The 19,235-nt window shown below is 42.6% G+C and overlaps 1 protein-coding gene across 2 annotated transcripts; it reads right to left on the bottom strand.

The window, feature by feature from the left end:
• Window positions 1–11,442: 11,442 nt before the first annotated feature.
• Window positions 11,443–16,475, bottom strand: LOC123404659 (putative glucose-6-phosphate 1-epimerase). Of its 2 annotated transcripts, XR_006611882.1 has the most exons (10): window positions 16,234–16,475; window positions 14,124–14,198; window positions 13,947–14,003; window positions 13,720–13,871; window positions 13,506–13,646; window positions 13,107–13,209; window positions 12,924–13,023; window positions 12,714–12,787; window positions 12,375–12,618; window positions 11,443–11,801 (listed from the first exon to the last, which is right to left on the bottom strand). XR_006611882.1 is itself a non-coding variant. In XM_045098600.1 (9 exons), exons 1-8 carry the CDS (start codon window positions 16,327–16,329, stop codon window positions 12,398–12,400), a joined length of 945 nt encoding a protein of 314 aa, XP_044954535.1. In that variant the 5' UTR covers window positions 16,330–16,458; the 3' UTR covers window positions 11,443–11,801; window positions 12,375–12,397. The 2 variants fall into 2 exon arrangements, 1 of the variants encoding a protein (XP_044954535.1); XM_045098600.1 differs by lacking the exon at window positions 12,714–12,787 and having other exon boundaries at window positions 16,234–16,458.
• Window positions 16,476–19,235: the final 2,760 nt, after the last annotated feature.

The following is a 19,235-nucleotide window of genomic DNA, read 5'->3' as shown; positions in this document are numbered from 1 at the left end:
CTTCACTTTTAACAAATTTGAAGATTTTAGTTTTCAAATAATTCACTTGTTCCAAGAGGTCTCTTTCCACATGTAACAGACTAAAAAATTAATTTTCAAATAATTCACTTGTTCCAATAATTCACTTTCTCCGGTTCAGCATCTAAAAAGTTCTAACAAAATCTCAAAACTGGCACATGAGAGGACATATCCTAATATTAATCGTAAGTCGGCATCAAGATGTCCCCAAGATACAAACTACCAGTAATTTATCATGAAAGTTCTCCCTGATATGGTCTAAAGTCCAAATTTTCATCAACTTTATTATATAAAATAATCTTCAATTAAATATGCACACCAGACATCTCGAATAAAATGCACCCCTCCAAAATGCTTTATGAAGCTGACAGGTATAGAAAGCATGTAGCCACACCTATTCTTGAATCTTCATGTCTTCAGAGCTTCAAAAACGAGCTATCAGCATCTTTCCAATAGTTTGTTGAGTGGTAATCACCTTGCAGGCTGAACAAACACGATGGTCAATGTACTAACTAATTCAGACACAAACAACATAAAAAAACAAATTGAGATAGAAGCTACTGCACATGTACTATTCTGAATCTGACGATCAATTGAATTGATGCCTTTCTGTGTGTACACATCTCCAATATCGCAACTTATAGTTCAACTTTTGCTCACACATGATTGTGTTCACATACTCAGCAATTACTGGTAGAAAAATGGTGTACAAATATAACTTGGTGTGATCTTCAAAAAGAAAAAGAATAGAACATGGTGTGTTTGTGTTGTCGCTTCAGCATTGCGTTACTAAAACGGGAAGCATGATATTTCTTTCTGGGTAGGCCTTATCGTAATGATGAGAGCTTGGCACTCATCATTTCTTGTCGTGATGGTTCAACCAGGCCTTTCCTTGACGTGTAAACTCCCCGCACGCCAAAAAAACCAAATCGCCTTGCCTCCTCTCCACACGTCGCACGAAAGGAAAAAATAAAACCATACCCACGTCCCACGTCCCATGTCCCACTACCATTCCCCGGATCCCTCCCTCTGAATCACGTTGCTCTCCAGAAATCAACGTCGGCAACCTCCTCCCAATCGTGGTCTGACTACCGAAGCACAACCTGAATTACCCAGAAAGTTCTATCAACTATTAGCAGTTTTCCCAATTCTGTAAAAAATAAATAAATCACCTAACAGCAATATTTGAGCACGCTGAACAAACGGCACAAACGATCCAAACACATGGGACCAATCATACAATAGACTACTTGAACTAATTTACTCTGAGGATCTTTAGCAACATATAGTTATATGATGGCCACGCAGAGCAGGATTCGAACAAACAAAAGTGACTGGATTACCTCTTCGCACATCAGGGGCTTTGGGATTCACCTCCCTAGTAGATGGCGCAGAGTGGGTCGGCGAGGCATTCTTACTCCAGCGGCACTCGCGTGCAGACCGCCCAGGGCTGCCGCCGCTTCAACCCTGACACGCCTGACACCCTTTCGACCATCCCTACGCACCTGCTAGCAGCTTAGCTTTCGGGTGTAGCTGAGCCCGAGCACCAAAACGACCCTCTCACATTTTTTCCCTTTTGACGTGATAAACCAAGGACAATTGGTTCCAACATGCAGAGAACATACTTAACAACTTTTTTCTTTGGTTTCCTCTCAGCATCAGCCCTGGGAGCAGGCTGAATCTTCGTAAGTTGTCGTGGAACTATATCATCAAATGGGTTCCAGAGTACCTATAAAAGCATAAACACACATAACTAATCAACAACCACTTAGGCGTCACAGGTAACACAAAAACAGATAGAAGAATCTGCTTTGTTTGAGAAGTATTCCATAACTAAATGAAACATGAGGGGAAAAGCTACCTCGACCGAAAGAACTTTCTACGGGTATACAGGCCGATCATCCTTATCAGTCTCGATATCAGCCAAGGCCAGAAGATTGAAGATAGAATCCCTAGTGACCTGGACACGTGCACACACACACACGGTAAACTGTAATCACCTCCAATGAAACAAAGGTTTACACCAATACATGCACAACGGGGACAGTCAAGCTAGACACATACCTTCCCAAAAATTGTATTCTTCTTATCAAGCCAATCGCAGCGGTCAAGGGTAATAAAGAACTGGCTTCCATTAGAATGACGTGTGTCCCCGCATTGCCACACGCCAATAAACCCTTGTGATAAAACCTCAAACGTGAATGGAACTCGTCAGCGAACGGTGCCCCATAGATGCTCTCACCCCCTGCAGGTTGATATCTGATAATCATCAGGTTCAGTTCAGAACACCCCCAAATCCACCAATCATATATATGGCTCAAACAGATAGTTAACCAGGCACAAATTTCTAAACTTAGACACAGATAATTATAAAGACCGACGGTGAAATCCGGAATCAGAAACCATATATTATATCTATACAGGTCTGGTTAGGGTTTAGGATCTCACCGGAGCCGGAGCCAGCGGGAGGAAGTGGGTCGTACGAGGTCGAACCATCACGACAGACGGCAGATCCTGCTTTAATAGTAATATAGTATATATAGATAGATGACTGACATGGAGTGAGGTTCCTTTTCTAGCCAATGCAAACGCAAATGGTTTGTGTGCAAATACATACATTCTCAGAATATGTATGTCTTTGTGTACTTTTTTTAAACATGTCTTCGTGTACTTAAAGTAAGTGTTCGTGGAAGAAAACCACATACTGTTTTCTGTCCAAGAACCACACTCGACACTGAACTCAAGCTCAGACTTTTTTGCTTTTCTTTGGAGTACCATATTAGCAGGTTTTCATCCTGCAAACAGAAAAGAGAAGTTATGTTGGGCTAGTGTGAAATGCCTTTTATTTTTTCTATACCTGAACTTTTTTACGGTTACAAGTTTTAGTACAATTATAAAATGCATACTTGGTATGAAAACAGAGAATACATGACCAATCCTGAAAGCTAGATTTGGATTTGTCTATTAACATGGCACGGTTCAAAATATATTGTGTATGAGGGTAGTGAAAGAACGTGTAAATTCTTGTGCTGGTAGTATTCCGTAGTGCCAAAGAGGCTACTCACACATGATAGCCTGAAAGGGCAGAACCTGGGCTTCCCTCTCTTCCCACACTTGAGTAGATGGGCGCCTTTCTTGAGAGCAGCAATGGCCTGAAGAAAATTACTTGAGCAATTAAAGCATGTAACTGGAAACGCATGGCATGTATCTTTTGCAGCATTGCTGCTACTTATTGTACTTATGTGAACACAAAAAGATCCAGACAAGAAAACTGTGAAATGAACAACCCAAGCTGTTTCAAGCTTCAAAATACTACGAGACTGAAAATGCAGAGTGCCTACTGGCTCGCTGAAAATAGCCAGGAAGAACAGATCCGTCAATGCAGAGAAGGATGCGGCGAAGTACGAGGGAGACGGAGGGGAGTCTGATCGGTGCGGTGATGTGGGTGAGGGAGCCCGTGGTGATGGACATACCAGAGGAGGAGGGTGCGGCGGCGAGGGTGCCGTCGCGAATCAGGAGGAGGCTACTCGAGGGCAGGACGAGTGGCGGCGGCGGTCCGGCCAGCGCCGAGGAAATCGAGGCCAAGCCCAAGGACTCCGACTCCCCCATGAAAAGGCTCAACCAAAGGATTCTTTCACAAGCCTAAAGTTAGTGTAAAATTCTTCAAAAACATCACCACTTTCTTAAAAGTATAAAATTATATAGCACTTCAATAGCAGGACATGCAACCATCGTTTCACCTGTAAAGATGGGAACCACCAACGAGGATAATAGCAAATAGTATATCGAAAAAAAGGCATTCCTTAACACTTCGAATTCACAGTTCACGCCCCCGACTTGTCAATCCACCGAGAAGGAAGAAGGGGAAAAGAGAAAAAGAAAGGTATCCGAGAGGGACACCTACCTGCCTCCAGTGGTCGGCCTTTACTCCTCAACTTGTTTCTCCTGTTTCTTCCTCGCCGTTCTAGGCACCGTAGTACCAAGTACTCCCCGGGGGAAGCGGTTTCCGAATCGCACAGCGGATCCAACGTTAGGGCCGGAGCCGAGACGTATATAGGACTAAGAAGAAGAAGAACATGGGTCGGGGGAGGAGACCTATGCATCCATGGCGGCGGCGGTGTGGTCCGAGGTCGATGGCGGCGTCCCGAGAAGAAGCACGAGGGGGGAGGGCGGCGTCCCGAGCCAGCCATGGCGTGGGCGCGGAGCAAGCGCCCCGTCACGCCGCTAAGCAGAATCACGCGCCGAGGACGGACCACAGGGCCGACGGATCTGCGAGCGCCATGGTCGTCGCCTCACCTTCTCGCTCTCCCTCTTTGGATCGTTTGTGCCGTATGATTGGTCCCATGTGTTTGGATCGTTTGTGCCGTTTGTTCAGCGTGCTAAAATATAACTATATGTTGCTAAAGATCCTCAGAGTAAATTAGTTCAAGTAGTCTTCCCTTCCCTTCCCTTCCCTTCTGAAAGATAAGAGGGAGAGCGAGAAGGTGAGGCGACGACCATGGCGCTCGCAGATCCGTCGGCCCTGTGGTCCGTCCTCGGCGCGTGATTCTGCTTAGCGGCGTGATGGGGCGCCTGCTCCGCGCCCACGCCATGGCTGGCTCGGGACGCCGCCCTCCCCCCTCGTGCTTCTTCTCGGGACGCCGCCATCGACCTCGGACCACACCGCCGCCGCCATGGATGCATAGGTCTCCTCCCCCGACCCATGTTCTTCTTCTTCTTAGTCCTATATACGTCTCGGCTCCGGCCCTAACGTTGGATCCGCTGTGCGATTCGGAAACCGCTTCCCCCGGGGAGTACTTGGTACTACGGTGCCTAGAACGGCGAGGAAGAAACAGGAGAAACAAGTTGAGGAGTAAAGGCCGACCACTAGAGGCAGGTAGGTGTCCCTCTCGGATACCTTTCTTTTTCTCTTTTCCCCTTCTTCCTTCTCGGTGGATTGACAAGTCGGGGGCGTGAACTGTGAATTCGAAGTGTTAAGGAATGCCTTTTTTTCGATATACTATTTGCTATTATCCTCGTTGGTGGTTCCCATCTTTACAGGTGAAACGATGGTTGCATGTCCTGCTATTGAAGTGCTATATAATTTTATACTTTTAAGAAAGTGGTGATGTTTTTGAAGAATTTTACACTAACTTTAGGCTTGTGAAAGAATCCTTTGGTTGAGCCTTTTCATGGGGGAGTCGGAGTCCTTGGGCTTGGCCTCGATTTCCTCGGCGCTGGCCGGACCGCCGCCGCCACTCGTCCTGCCCTCGAGTAGCCTCCTCCTGATTCGCGACGGCACCCTCGCCGCCGCACCCTCCTCCTCCGGTATGTCCATCACCACGGGCTCCCTCACCCACATCACCGCACCGATCAGACTCCCCTCCGTCTCCCTCGTACTTCGCCGCATCCTTCTCTGCATTGACGGATCTGTTCTTCCTGGCTATTTTCAGCGAGCCAGTAGGCACTCTGCATTTTCAGTCTCGTAGTATTTTGAAGCTTGAAACAGCTTGGGTTGTTCATTTCACAGTTTTCTTGTCTGGATCTTTTTGTGTTCACATAAGTACAATAAGTAGCAGCAATGCTGCAAAAGATACATGCCATCCGTTTCCAGTTACATGGTTTAATTGCTCAAGTCATTTTCTTCAGGCCATTGCTGCCCTCACGAAAGGCGCCCATCTACTCAAGTGTGGGAAGAGAGGGAAGCCCAGGTTCTGCCCTTTCAGGCTATCATGTGTGAGTAGCCTCTTTGGCACTACGGAATACTACCAGCACAAGAATTTGCATGTTCTTTCACTACCCTCATACACAATATATTTTGAACCGTGCCATGTTAATAGACAAATCCAAATCTAGCTTTCAGGATTGGTCATGTATTCTCTGTTTTCATACCAAGTATGCATTTTATAATTGTACTAAAACTTGTAACCGTAAAAAAGTTCAGGTATAGAAAAAATAAAAGGCATTTCACACTAGCCCAACATAACTTCTCTTTTCTGTTTGCAGGATGAAAACCTGCTAATATGGTACTCCAAAGAAAAGCAAAAAAGTCTGAGCTTGAGTTCAGTGTCGAGTGTGGTCCTTGGACAGAAAACAGTATGTGGTTTTCTTCCCCGAACACTTACTTTAAGTACACAAAGACATGTTTAAAAAAAAGTACACAAAGACATACATATTCTGAGAATGTATGTATTTGCACACAAACCATTTGCGTTTGCATTGGCTAGAAAAGGAACCTCACTCCTTGTCAGTCATCTATCTATATATACTATATTACTATTAAAGCAGGATCTGCCGTCTGTCGTGATGGTTCGACCTCGTACGATCCCACTTCCTCCCGCTGGCTCCGGCTCCGGTGAGATCCTAAACCCTAACCAGACCTGTATAGATATAATATATGGTTTCTGATTCCGGATTTCACCGTCGGTCTTTATAATTACCTGTGTCTAAGTTTAGAAATTTGTGCCTGGTTAACTATCTGTTTGAGCCATATATATGATTGGTGGATTTGGGGGTGTTCTGAACTGAACCTGATGATTATCAGATATCAACCTGCAGGGGGTGAGAGCATCTATGGGGCACCGTTCGCTGACGAGTTCCATTCACGTTTGAGGTTTAATCACAGGGGTTTATTGGCGTGTGGCAATGCGGGGACACACGTCATTCTAATGGAAGCCAGTTCTTTATTACCCTTGACCGCTGCGATTGGCTTGATAAGAAGAATACAATTTTTGGGAAGGTATGTGTCTAGCTTGACTGTCCCCGTTGTGCATGTATTGGTGTAAACCTTTGTTTCACTGGAGGTGATTACAGTTTACCGTGTGTGTGTGCACGCGTCCAGGTTACTGGGGATTCTATCTTCAATCTTCTGGCCTTGGCTGATATCGAGACTGATAAGGATGATCGGCCTGTATACCCGTAGAAAGTTCTTTTAGTCGAGGTAGCTTTTCCCCTCATGTTTCATTTAGTTATGGAATACTTCTCAAACAAAGCAGGTTCTTCTATCTGTTTTTGTGTTACCTGTGACGCCTAAGTGGTTGTTGATTAGTTATGTGTGTTTATGCTTTTATAGGTACTCTGGAACCCATTTGATGATATAGTTCCACGACAACTTACGAAGATTCAGCCTGCTCCGAGGGCTGATGCTGAGAGGAAACGAAAGAAGAAAGTTGTTAAGTATGTTCTCTCCATGTTGGAACCAATTGTCCTTGGTTTATCACGTCAAGAGAGGGTCGTTTTGGTGCTCGGGCTCAGCTACACCCGAAATCTAAGCCGCTGGCAGGTGCGTAGGGATGGTCGAAAGGGTGTCAGGCGTGTCAGGGTTGAAGCGGCGGCAGCCCTGGGCGGTCTGCACGCGAGTGCCGCTGGAGTAAGAATGCCTCGCCGACCCACTCTGCGCAATCTACTAGGGAGGTGAATCCCAAAGCCCCCTGATGTGCGAAGAGGTAATCCAGTCACTTTTGTTTGTTCGAATCCTGCTGTGCGTGGCCATCATATAACTATATGTTGCTAAAAATCCTCAGAGTTAATTAGTTCAAGTAGTCTATTGTATGATTGGTCCCATGTGTTTGGCTCGTTTGTGCCGTCTGTTCAGCGTGCTCAAATATTGCTGTTAGGTGATTTATTTATTTTTTACAGAATTGGGAAAACTGCTAATAGTTGATAGAACTTTCTGGGTAATTCAGGTTGTGCTTCGGTAGTCAGACCACGATTGGGAGGAGGTTGCCGACGTTGATTTCTGGAGAGCAATGGGATTCAGAGGGAGGGATCTGGGGAATGGGAGTGGGACATGGGACCTGGGACGTGGGTATGGTTTTATTTTTTCCTTTCGTGCGACGTGTGGAGAGGAGGCAAGGCGATTTGTTTTTTTGGCGTGCGGGGAGTTTACACGTCAAGGAAAGGCCTGGTTGAACCATCACGACAAGAAATGTGACTGCCAAGCTCTCATCATTACGATAAGGCCTACCCAGAAAGAAATATCATGCTATCCATTTTAGTAACGCAATGCTGAAGCGACAACACAAACACACCATGTTCTATTCTTTTTCTTTTTGAAGATCACACCAGGTTATATTTGTACACCATTTTTCTACCAGTAATTGTTGAGTATGTGAACACAATCATGTGGGAGCAAAAGTTGAACTATAAGTTGCGATATTAGAGATGTGTACACATAGAAAGGCATCAATTCAATTGATCGTCAGATTCAGAATAGTACATGTGCAGTAGCTTCTATCTCAATTTGTTTTTTTATGTTGTTTGTGTCTGAATTAGTTAGTACATTGACCATCGTGTTTGTTCAGACTGCAAGGTGATTACCACTCAGCAAACTATTGGAAAGATGCTGATAGCTCGTTTTTGAAGCTCTGAAGACATGAAGATTCAACAATAGGTGTGGCTACATGCTTTCTATACCTGTCAGCTTCATAAAGCATTTTGGAGGGGTGCATTTTATTCGAGATGTCTGGTGTGCATATTTAATTGAAGATTATTTTATATAATAAAGTTGATGAAAATTTGGACTTTAGACCGTATCAGGGAGATTTTTCATGATAAATTACTCGTAGTTTGTATCTTGGGGACATCTTGATGCCGACTTACGATTAATATTCGGATATGTCCTCTCATGTGCCAGTTTTGAGATTTTGTTAGAACTTTTTAGATGCTGAACCGGAGAAAGCGAATTATTGGAACAAGTGAATTATTTGAAAATTAATTTTTTAGTCTGTTACATGTGGAAAGAGACCTCTTGGAACAAGTGAATTATTTGAAAACTAAAATCTTCAAATTTGTTAAAAGTGAAGTTAATCTTCAACTACAATTCTATGCAAGCACTGATCTTTAAATTGAAGGTGATTATTCTTTTTATAGGGGAGAATGATTCACTTTGGTGTATATGATCCGATGGTCTTTTTTATTGATTGCTATGTTTGTTCCTATTATATCCTGTAACTGACCCAACTTGTCATTTCATACTCATGCTATTAGATCGAGTGTTCATGCACGGAGGTTACTTCTCTTAAGTGTGCGTTACTGTTCAATTATGGTTTAGACTTGAATACATACTTATGTTTGAAAAACAATAAGTGCCAACCTCTCATGATTATGGTAACTAATTATTCATCTAAGACATGCAGATTATCAGAAACTACCGGATGCCGCCACTTTGAAGTAGTGTCATATTTGTGTTGGTGAGACAGGGGACCAACGAGTTGCAGCGGGTGGAAGGTGCAGAGGTTGCTGCGATAAAGCTGGCAAGCAGTGGCGTCCTACATGTTTAAGGTTTGATGCTTGCTGCTCACGTAGATGAATACTTATATCAGTGATGAGTTTCTTTCAGAAGTTAGTTTGTATCAGAAGTTAGCTTAAACTCTATCTCCTTTCAGCTGACTTAAACTACAAGATAGTGGGTATTTTCTTCCATGAAGCTACTATTGAATTTGATATAATCTGCACTTGTAATAAAATAGCTGAAGAAATCTGCAGCTGTAATAAAAAAGCTGAAGAACTACATTGATTTTGCTACCTACCAAGTGTTGTTGTTTTTCGACATTGATTTCGTTGGTGGTTTTTGGTATCATGCTTGTTAGCTTGCTCGGCTGCTGTAGAGAGGTGACACGACGCGACGGGACGAGTGAAGGTAGACATAGTCGGAGACGAGCGTTGGATACAGAGGTAGCGCGACGACAACTGAGATGAAGGTGGCAAGACGGAGACAGGTACATAGGCAGCTTTTCATGCCATTTTGCATGCTAAATAATAAATATGACAGCGAAGTAATAGTGGGCATTGGTTGTTATTTGCTAATGGTAATAGTACTGGACAGAGCATCATTCTGTTGTGGAAAGATATCTCTTATGTACAAACTTAACTTGTTAGTCATTTTACGGGGGCACACTTATATCGTTTGTTTCTCAATTTCTCATCTAGCTGTTGATTAAATTTGGTGATACATGAATAAAGGCTGCCGCAAAAGGATGAGTGTGTACTTGGATCAGTAAAATGTCACGTGTTATATTTTCTCTCTTTTCTTTATCAAACTAGCCAATTCCTATCTAGCAAAAGAAGAAAAACATTAATAGACATAGACTATTTTTATTTTACTAAAATGTCTTCCATCTAAGCATATTAGACCTAAAATATGTTTTGTTAACAAATTATGCTTTACCCTAATTTGTACTTTTTGTTCAAGCCTTGCAGAGTAAAGAAAAGTATATGCCGTGATTGCTATGCATCAAAATCATTTAGCTAGGGTTAAGGTTTCAGGAAAAAAAGACATTTTCTTGACAATGAACCTGGTCAAAGTACATAATGCAATTTCTTTATACAGAGAAATTATTTTTCCTGCTAAAGGGAATCATGGTCTCAGGGCTTAACATAATTGCTTATTGTGTAATTCTATAGATTGAAATGTAAGCTTGTAGACGCTTGAGCATGGGAGGCAGCATGAATTTCTCTATAAGGGTGTCAGGCGCCACCTTGAGGTGAGCACACACAAGCGCTCCATTTGACGTTCTTCAGAAATGTTGAAGATTACATTCAAGGAGAGAACACAGCCATGGTGACACTCAATAAAGTGAAGCAACCGCTAGCCTTGCAAGAGAGAGAGTAGTCCGAGCCTATCATACAATGTAAATATGTTAACTGTTGTTTGCAGAATCGCTACAAAATTCATATTAATTTCCTGTGAATGAATAAGGTCTGATTTTTTGTATGTATTTCTATTTCGTGTTGTCTAGGGTTAGCAAGGTGGACATGACTAATACTATTGTAGAAAACACTGCAAATTTCGTCTTGAATGAAACATGGTCTTTGGGTGAGACTGTGAGCACCCAAAACATTTTTGCTTGCTTCTTTTTTGAGATTCTAGTTATCCTCTATTTCCGGGCTTCATTTTTACTGGTTGTGAATCATTCGTTGATGTCAGTAAATCCTTGTTGGAAAATCTTCATCGGTTTGACATAGGCACATTGATGAGAGTGCTTAAAGCTGCCACAGTTAAGCCAGAGCCATCTTATTTTTGTTTTTGTTTTGCTAGAGAATCATGTTGTCAAGTATGCATGAAAATTACATGACTTCATGATCGATGGGTATTTATCAATTCAGGCAACTATTTTAAAACTATATTTTTTTAACCCGTGGCAACGCACGGGCCTTTAACTAGTAAGTTTAGAATCAGAATTAGGCATCATCTCATTATACCTGAATTTGATGCAAGGAAAGGTTCTGTAACTAACTACAATGGCAGCTCCATTGATTCATTCCACAAATGAATCTTTTTTCTTTTTGTTTTCTCGAAATAACAGAAAAATAATTGTAAACACACAAATACTCCCTCCACTCAGTATTACAAGATGTTCTATCTTTTTTGTGAATCAGATGCATGTAGACACATTTTATTGTGTTTGTTCACTCATTTCAATATGTATGTAGCCCATATTCAAATATTCAAAACGTCTAATAATAGTAAACGGAGGGAGTATTACACACCATACAGGTGAAGTGCGGCAATATGACACGAGACAACTCAAAAAGGATACCAGACTATTTGTGCAGTTTCAAATCAGCCTCCTATAACCGGGCAAACAAAATTGGCGTAATGTAAAGCGACTGATTATGAATGTACATAAAGTCCCTAAAGATAGACAAAAATTCTCCATCTCCTTTAAAGGAAAATGGAGATTTCAACTCCAATGCTGCTCCAGAAAAACCACAGGCTACTTTGGAATTTTGTACACAAAAAAGGAAAGCTGGAAGTTGGTTGAAGAACATTCAGATCATCTTATTGACACTGACGAGACTTCCTGCAGGCAAAGAAAAGTGAACTTTAAACAAGCACATAATGTTCTTTAACAAAAAATTATGTTGGCGCAAGCCAAACAGCTAATACTGGTTCAAGCCACGAGACATCTTTTGTTGAGTTATAGCTACAGCATCTTGTATGAATCAAAACCTTCGTGATAGTTTACAAAGCAAACTCAGTTCTCACGAACAGCATGCTAAAAGGTATGCTGTTCATCAAAACTGGAAATATGTTACAGATGTGCAAATCATTCTTCAGTTGTATTCTCTGCAACAACAAACCATCATTTGAAGGCGCGCTGGCAAAATGACTGTTGAAAGTTTTGTTAGGATAAAATACTTGATTCCATTCTCAAAACCATTTCAGTTACTGCGCTAACAACTAGTAAAATTCATTATTAAAACATACTTAAGCGCTCACTATCCAGTCATGAAGTATTCTGTAGCAACCGGCCCAACATAAAATTTCGTAAATGGAGTTCAATAATTCTAAAAGTAAGCAGGTGAAGTACATGCGATGATTTAAGCTTAAAGTTCAGAACAGATTACGCTAGGCAATACCACAGAACACTTACATAGCATTCAACCACCAAAAGATCTACATACGTTGCATCTGTTTAATCATTTCAGGATCCAACAGTCCACTGCTGTAACTGGATGGCACAGAGGAAATTTCCTGCCTTCCTTGCCACTCTTCACCAGGCCTTAAAGTAATTGGCTTCTCAATACGTGCAGCCCCTACACACAGCATGCACTTGTACTCCTCGGCACCAAAATCCGGCATCGCTTTTGCTTTCCTGTCCCATGGGTTCCAAACAACTGCATTCAAAGGAAATACAGCGATGACACACCACAAAAAACAACTCGACCAACCAGGCACCAGCACCTGGTGGCATTGTTTAGAGAAAAACAACCTGACACCAGTCACTGCACGGCGCAGATTACATTCCGCCTCATGCAGAGTCGAACTCTGGTGGGCAGATTGGGACTGGAACACGCCCACCAACCGAGCATTTAACGACGACAGACCATGGAAGTAAACAAAATCAAATGCCAAAGTAACCACTCATGTTGCCATAGTATGGAGTATGCTGAATTTAGAAAGAAAAATGAAGCTAACTCACCAACATCAGGAAGTTCCCTTTTCCTCAAAACGAATGTTCTTTTTTTCTCATGGTCAATTGTCACAATCTTGGATGGGGCACTTAGATATATCCTGTCCACCTTCATAATCAATATTCAACAAAGTTAGTGCCTTAACATAGTGGATCCATACTATGAAAGTATGAAGCATATACAAAGCTTACTTCAGATTCGAATACAACTGCGTCGCCTTGTTCAGTGCAACGAATCTTAGATTGCAGGTTATCATGATAGTCCAAGGTATCCAAACCCTCAACCCGTACTTCGCTGGAATGTGAGACACATGCGTCAGAGAACAAAATATTGAATCCTAAAATAGGGCTAAAGTAAAAATAAATTGTGTAATAGCCAACTTGTGCATTCCCAAGTGTATCTATTCTGCAACTGAAATAATGCCAAAGTATTGAATCCTAAAATGGCTCATTCAACATGACTCAGTACTACAGAAAATGCTATACAACGTACAGTCAGTCCTTTCCAACCAAATAACTTTAGGAAACACACATATAAGTTAATAAAAACAATCAAAATATTAGGAAATAAAGTAACATTCTGAAAGGTACCTGATATCAGAGACTGAGAAGTATGTGTGGTATGCAAAAGTAAATTGGAATGGCTTGCCATCGGCATTCTTATTTTTTATTCGAGATGTGAGGATCAGATCTCCCCTCGGGCTAAGAGCAACTTGCAAACGAAGTTCATAACTGCAATATATGGATAATCAACATCATCAATTTAACACGGGACAAAGGAATTTAACATTTACTAGACACAAACCTGTGTGGCCAGGTCTTCAAATCTTCTTCAGACTGCTTGAGTATCAAGTCAATATGGCAATCAGAAGTGGTATCTGGAAGAGGACTCTCATCAACACTCCAAAGTCGGTTCCTCGCGAATCCATGCTGTTCAAGAAATCCGTGGTTCCCTAACTGCATGATGGCAATGCTCATTTCGGTACTAATACATTGGAAAGCATAACTAGACTAACAAAAGGAGGACCATACTTGGGGAAAACAAATTTGTATGCCCCCACGAATCGCTTTTGGTGGTTTGAAAGAAGCCTGCGAAGAAAAAAAAATGAAATGCAGGGTGAAGTGTAGGCAAGTGATGAATGCATAAGGCACTCCAGAGAGCAATTGGTCCACAGAATATCCGTTTATCAAAACTAAATATTTGAGTACCTTCCTACTGACAAATAGCTGTTGTTCTCCAGAGTTATTTTTCCAAGAGGTTACCTGGCCTCCATATAAGTATACCTGCAACAAAGAAACAGAGAGGTGTTGAATGCATTTATACAGATAAATTCAAACAAAATCATTTGCAGAGAAACTGGGATTTTATGCCTGTTCAGTTGGATGGACAATCAAGCAAATGACTAACACGGTATTATCCTGATGGTAGGGAAACTGTTACCGATATTTTTTGTATTGTACATCAAATCTCAAAAGCATGCCCATAATAAAGACAGAGCTGCTTCAGGACTGGCTCAAGGCTCAACTAGATAAGATTATAAACATAGATTTGTATGAAGTTTTACTACTGACACACTGAGCTACCATACAGCTGTCATTACTTCGGACTAGATTGCACTTCAGTTTGTACTGCCAAAGCAAAGAGATGGAAACTGGTTTAATGAAACAACTCAAATACTCCATCCGTTCCTAAATATAAGTCTTTTTAGAGATTTTACTAAAAGACTGCATACGGAGAAAAATAAATGAATCTACATTCTAAAGTATGTCTATATACATCCGTATGTAGTCCCCTAGTGGAATTTCTTAAAAGACTTATACTCCCTCCGTTCCTAAATATAAGTCTTTTTAGAGATTTCACTAGGGGACTACATACAGAGCAAAATGAGTGAATCTACACTTTAAAGTATGTCTACATACATCCGTATGTAGTCTCCTAGTGAAACCTGTAAAAAGACTTATATTTAGGAACGGAGGGAGTATTTAGGAACGGAGGAAGTAAGTACGATGCAATAGCAATTCTAAATATTGTCCAACATATTTGCCCCCCATTGTGCAGAAGAACGTGGGTTCCTATGTCCAACTGTCCAAGAGAGGACCGGAGATAATATTGCAATATTTGCATTAACCTTCATCATCACTTTTTTCTGAAGTACTGAAATAGAAAATAAAAATTAATTGACGTGTTTTGGCAGCACAAATGTCGACACTAGGTGCATACCACCAGTGTCACATCGAGGTTTGATAGGACATCAGCCTGATAAACTATTATTCAGCCAAGCTGTCCAGAACCCTTATAATATACTCCAGAGACAATTAAAACAAAACATGCCAATTCTTTTCAGAATAAGTCAGTGCTGGCATCTTGCACGTTCAGGAATTAAATGTTCCTATTTGTTCAATGGTGCCAATTGAGAACTTTAAAGAATAAATATACAATAAAATTTGAAGGATGAGCAGGCCAGGCCATCAGCCATGACCAAGTAATTTTAACTAAAAACCAAAACAAAAACCACAGTGAACATTGAACATGCCAAGTACACCAAAAGGATATTGGCAAGACCAGGTTAAGACACAGCTAAGCGAAGACATCACAGAGCCCACACGGGCACATAGCTGAACAATCAAATCAATCACTATTAAAAATCAAGGACCGCAGGAAGAAAGTCATGCGCCTCCACCAACGCCAAGGGTCAAACAAAAATCGGCATTTGACCGGACTATCTTTATCACCTACGTGGTCACAACTCAGGTGATGTTTCTTTACCAGGGACTAGACTAAAAAGTTTTTTTAGTCCCTAGGTAAAGAAACAGGAGGGATTTTTCTTTAAAGGACTACAAAAAGACTTTATTGGAGGGACTTTTTTCTTTAGTCCCTTGACTAAAAAAAAGTCTAGTCCCTGGAAAAGAAACACCACCTCCGGTACTCAGGTACATTTAATCAACACCAATTCCATTAATCCCTCTAGTAGACCACGTAGTAGTACATTTAATCAATACCAATTCCATTAATCCCTCTAGTAGACCACAGTTAACAACAAGTACGAACTTAATCGCCCATTTATTGTACTGTGACTGAGTCTGTGCAGATGCATTTTTCTTTTTCTTGCGATGACTGTGCAAATACATCCGACCAGTCCTGCCCAACTCTTCAACGAACTAAAACTAACCGATTTGTGTGGATCGCGGCGAGACGAATGATCAGATCGAGCAAAAGCCACGACTTCTACCATGAGCAGCGCACGAAGGTATCGATCAAGCACCAGAGGTGGCGTGGATTAGGGTTTATATGGGGGTAGGAGAGAAGTGGAAGGGTGACCTCGACGGAGCTGCCGTGGGCCTCGCTGAGGACGAACTTGTCGAGGCCGGTGGCACGCTCCTTCACGCGCTCCACCGAAGAGGCTCTCCCGGCCATCCAGGGCGGGTCCGTGCGGGGAGGGAAGCGCTGGATCGCCCGGCGGCGGACGCCGCGGCCGTGGTCGCCGAGGGGGAAGTGGCGGTTGGGCCCGGAGAACGCGGCGGGAAATGGAGGGAACACTGAGATTGGAAGAGGGGAAGGGGTGATTATTGGAGGCACTTTCTTGTTTATAGGACGGATGGAATCGAGCCGAGCAGGCTCGTGGCTCGGGTCGGCCAGGCTCACAAACAGTCGAGGCTTGGCTTGAGGGAGAGAGGGAGTAAAAACTTTCCAAAACTTGGCTCGGGCTCGGCTCACGACCGGGATGAGCCACGACACGAGCCAGCATCTGGGTCCAACCCACAGGGCTTTAAAAAACAGTTTGAAGCGTGTTGTTTGTCTATTTTAACGCGACCGCCAGCGCTGGTTTCAGCAGGCGCGTTAAAATACAGCACCCACGCGTAGCTCCAGCAGACGCGTTAAAATACAGCGTGCGTGAGCAGCGGACTCTTGTTATTTGTTGTATTTTAAATATATTTTAAACATAAAATGAATTTCAAACAGCAAAACAAAAACAAGACATAATTTAAATCATACAAACAAGTTCACGACGACATAAAGTTCATGCCCATAAAAATCATTCAATCAAGTTCATGCCACAAAATCATCCAATCAAGTTCATGCTCACAAGTTCAAATTTATGCCCACAAAAAAAGTACACACCAGCTAATGGCCATCAAAAATCAAGCCTAGTCCTCGTCTTCATCTTCTTCTTTATTTTCCTCTTCCTTCGATTCATCATCCGAAGCGGATTCTTCCTCCTCCTCTTTATGGTCGCGCACGCAGGGCCGGCCCTGGTGTATGGCCGGCGGGGCGACGGCCTAGGGCCCACGCAGGAGGGGGGGCCGTAATATAGTATGTATGTACATTAATTATAGCTTATTAAAAAATATACAAAAAATATAAAAAATGAAGAAATCAGATGGTTAGGCCTGGCTGCGATCAATTGCCCAGTTTACACACACATCATAAAATATGTTCATGGCTTCGTCTTCTGGTCGCCTTGACGGCTGGATGCCTCGTCTCGAGTGTCCTCGTCAAACGAATCGTCGGCTTCAGTACTGCGGGGTTTCGGCCGGCTTGCCGCCGCTGCGCGCGCCGGCCGACCGGCAGACCGGATATCCAACATCCATCCATCAGCAGACGGCACTATTGCGCAGCAACGCACGACGACGTCTCGATCTACCTACATCTGAAGCAGGGAAGCAGCGTTGGAGTCTTGGAGAAGGACCGAAGGAGCAGACAACACTATTCTTGCATCAATTCTGTACGAGGAGAAGGATCCCCAGCTGTACGAGGCCCCAATGCCCCATCCATCCATCAAAATTCAGAATGAGGAGTAATCACTAATCAAGAGCAGAATCAGCAGCATCCATCCATCCAGTAGGAAGTCCATCCATCCATCTATATTTAGTAATTCAAGTACTTTTTCATGTATGTCTAGGGTTTCCATCCGGTATTTTTTCATGTACTTTTCATGTATTTAGTAATTCAAGTACTTTTTATATACTTTTCCATTCAGTACGTAGTCCATCCATCCATCCATCCAGTACGTAGCCCTAAATGACTTTGCATCAAGAAACCCTCAAAGAAACTTTTTCTGAAGAATTAAATTATTATTGTTGTCGATGAAGTTAGTCGAAACTTGGTTTTTATTTGAGGTAATCATATAATTTTAGTTTTATTTCTCTATCTTTTTAGTATTATTATTGTCGAATTAGTAAGTTGAAATTTTGTTATTATTATTATCAATAGAGTCAGTCAATTATTATAGTTAAATTTTAAACTTAAAATATATGATCTTAGGACATAGGGGCCCATGTCATTAAGTTCGCCTAGGGCATCGCGAAGCACAGGGCCGGCCTTGCGTGCACGGCATCATGCGAAGGTGTTGGCACGCCGGAAGATATGTCGCCCATGAAGCCTGGAGGTGCTCCCATGCCTCCCATGAGAGACGCAAAACTCATGCCTTCCATGCCGCCAATGCCGCCCAGAGCTGCTCCGAAGCCATTCATGTCTTCCATGATAGCTCCAAAGCCATCCATGGCACCCATGCCGCCAATGTCACCACCATCCATGCCGCCAATGCCACCGCCACCCATGTCGCCTTTCTTGTTTATAGGACGGGTGGAATCGAGCCGAGCAGGCTCGTGGCTCGGGTCAGCGAGACTGGCAAACAATCGAGGGCTTGGCTTGAGGGAGAGAAGGAGTAAAAACTTTCCAAAACTTGGCTCGGGCTCGGCTCACGACCGGGATGAGCCACAACACGAGTTTTATAAGGGCATGTATAATGATGACATATGGATATAGGTGCTCTGTGATAAAAAATAATTTAAAATATTTATATTGATTTTTTTCTTCAATACAAACTATCATTAGTGGGTCCAATCAAAGAATAGAAAATAACGACTCTAATACACATGCATCTCCAGCCCTGGACCATAAACCACTGCATGCCCATTTTAAACATGAATAAAAGCGTCTAGAGAGGCCCGGTCACTCATTCCTGGTACATGCAGGTCAGCACGTGTTTTTACCTCAAAAAGGGAAAAAGGTGCGCGTGGCGCCATGTAGTTGTTTTTGGTCATCTCTTCAATTTTTTCGATCCAATCTAGCAACTTATACAGGCATGTGTGATCAAGGCCCCGTGATGATTTATTAGGCTTCATTTTACTGAGGAGGAGCAGATCAGCGCGGACTAAATCTACCATATCGCCGTAGTGGTTGCCCTCAATCTTAACCTGGTGAATTGCATTAATTTTCCTTCTTGTGAAAACAACACTTGTTCGCATTGTATGAGAAAGTTGGTCGTCTGGTCTTGTAGTTTGAATTTGAATATATAGCTAGACATTGTTGCTGCTAAT

This window comes from Hordeum vulgare, chromosome 6H, assembly GCF_904849725.1.
Source record: "Hordeum vulgare subsp. vulgare chromosome 6H, MorexV3_pseudomolecules_assembly, whole genome shotgun sequence".
Classification (NCBI taxonomy): domain Eukaryota; kingdom Viridiplantae; phylum Streptophyta; class Magnoliopsida; order Poales; family Poaceae; genus Hordeum; species Hordeum vulgare.
Note: the sequence above shows the minus strand (reverse complement) of the source record. Positions and strands in the feature narration are given on the sequence as shown.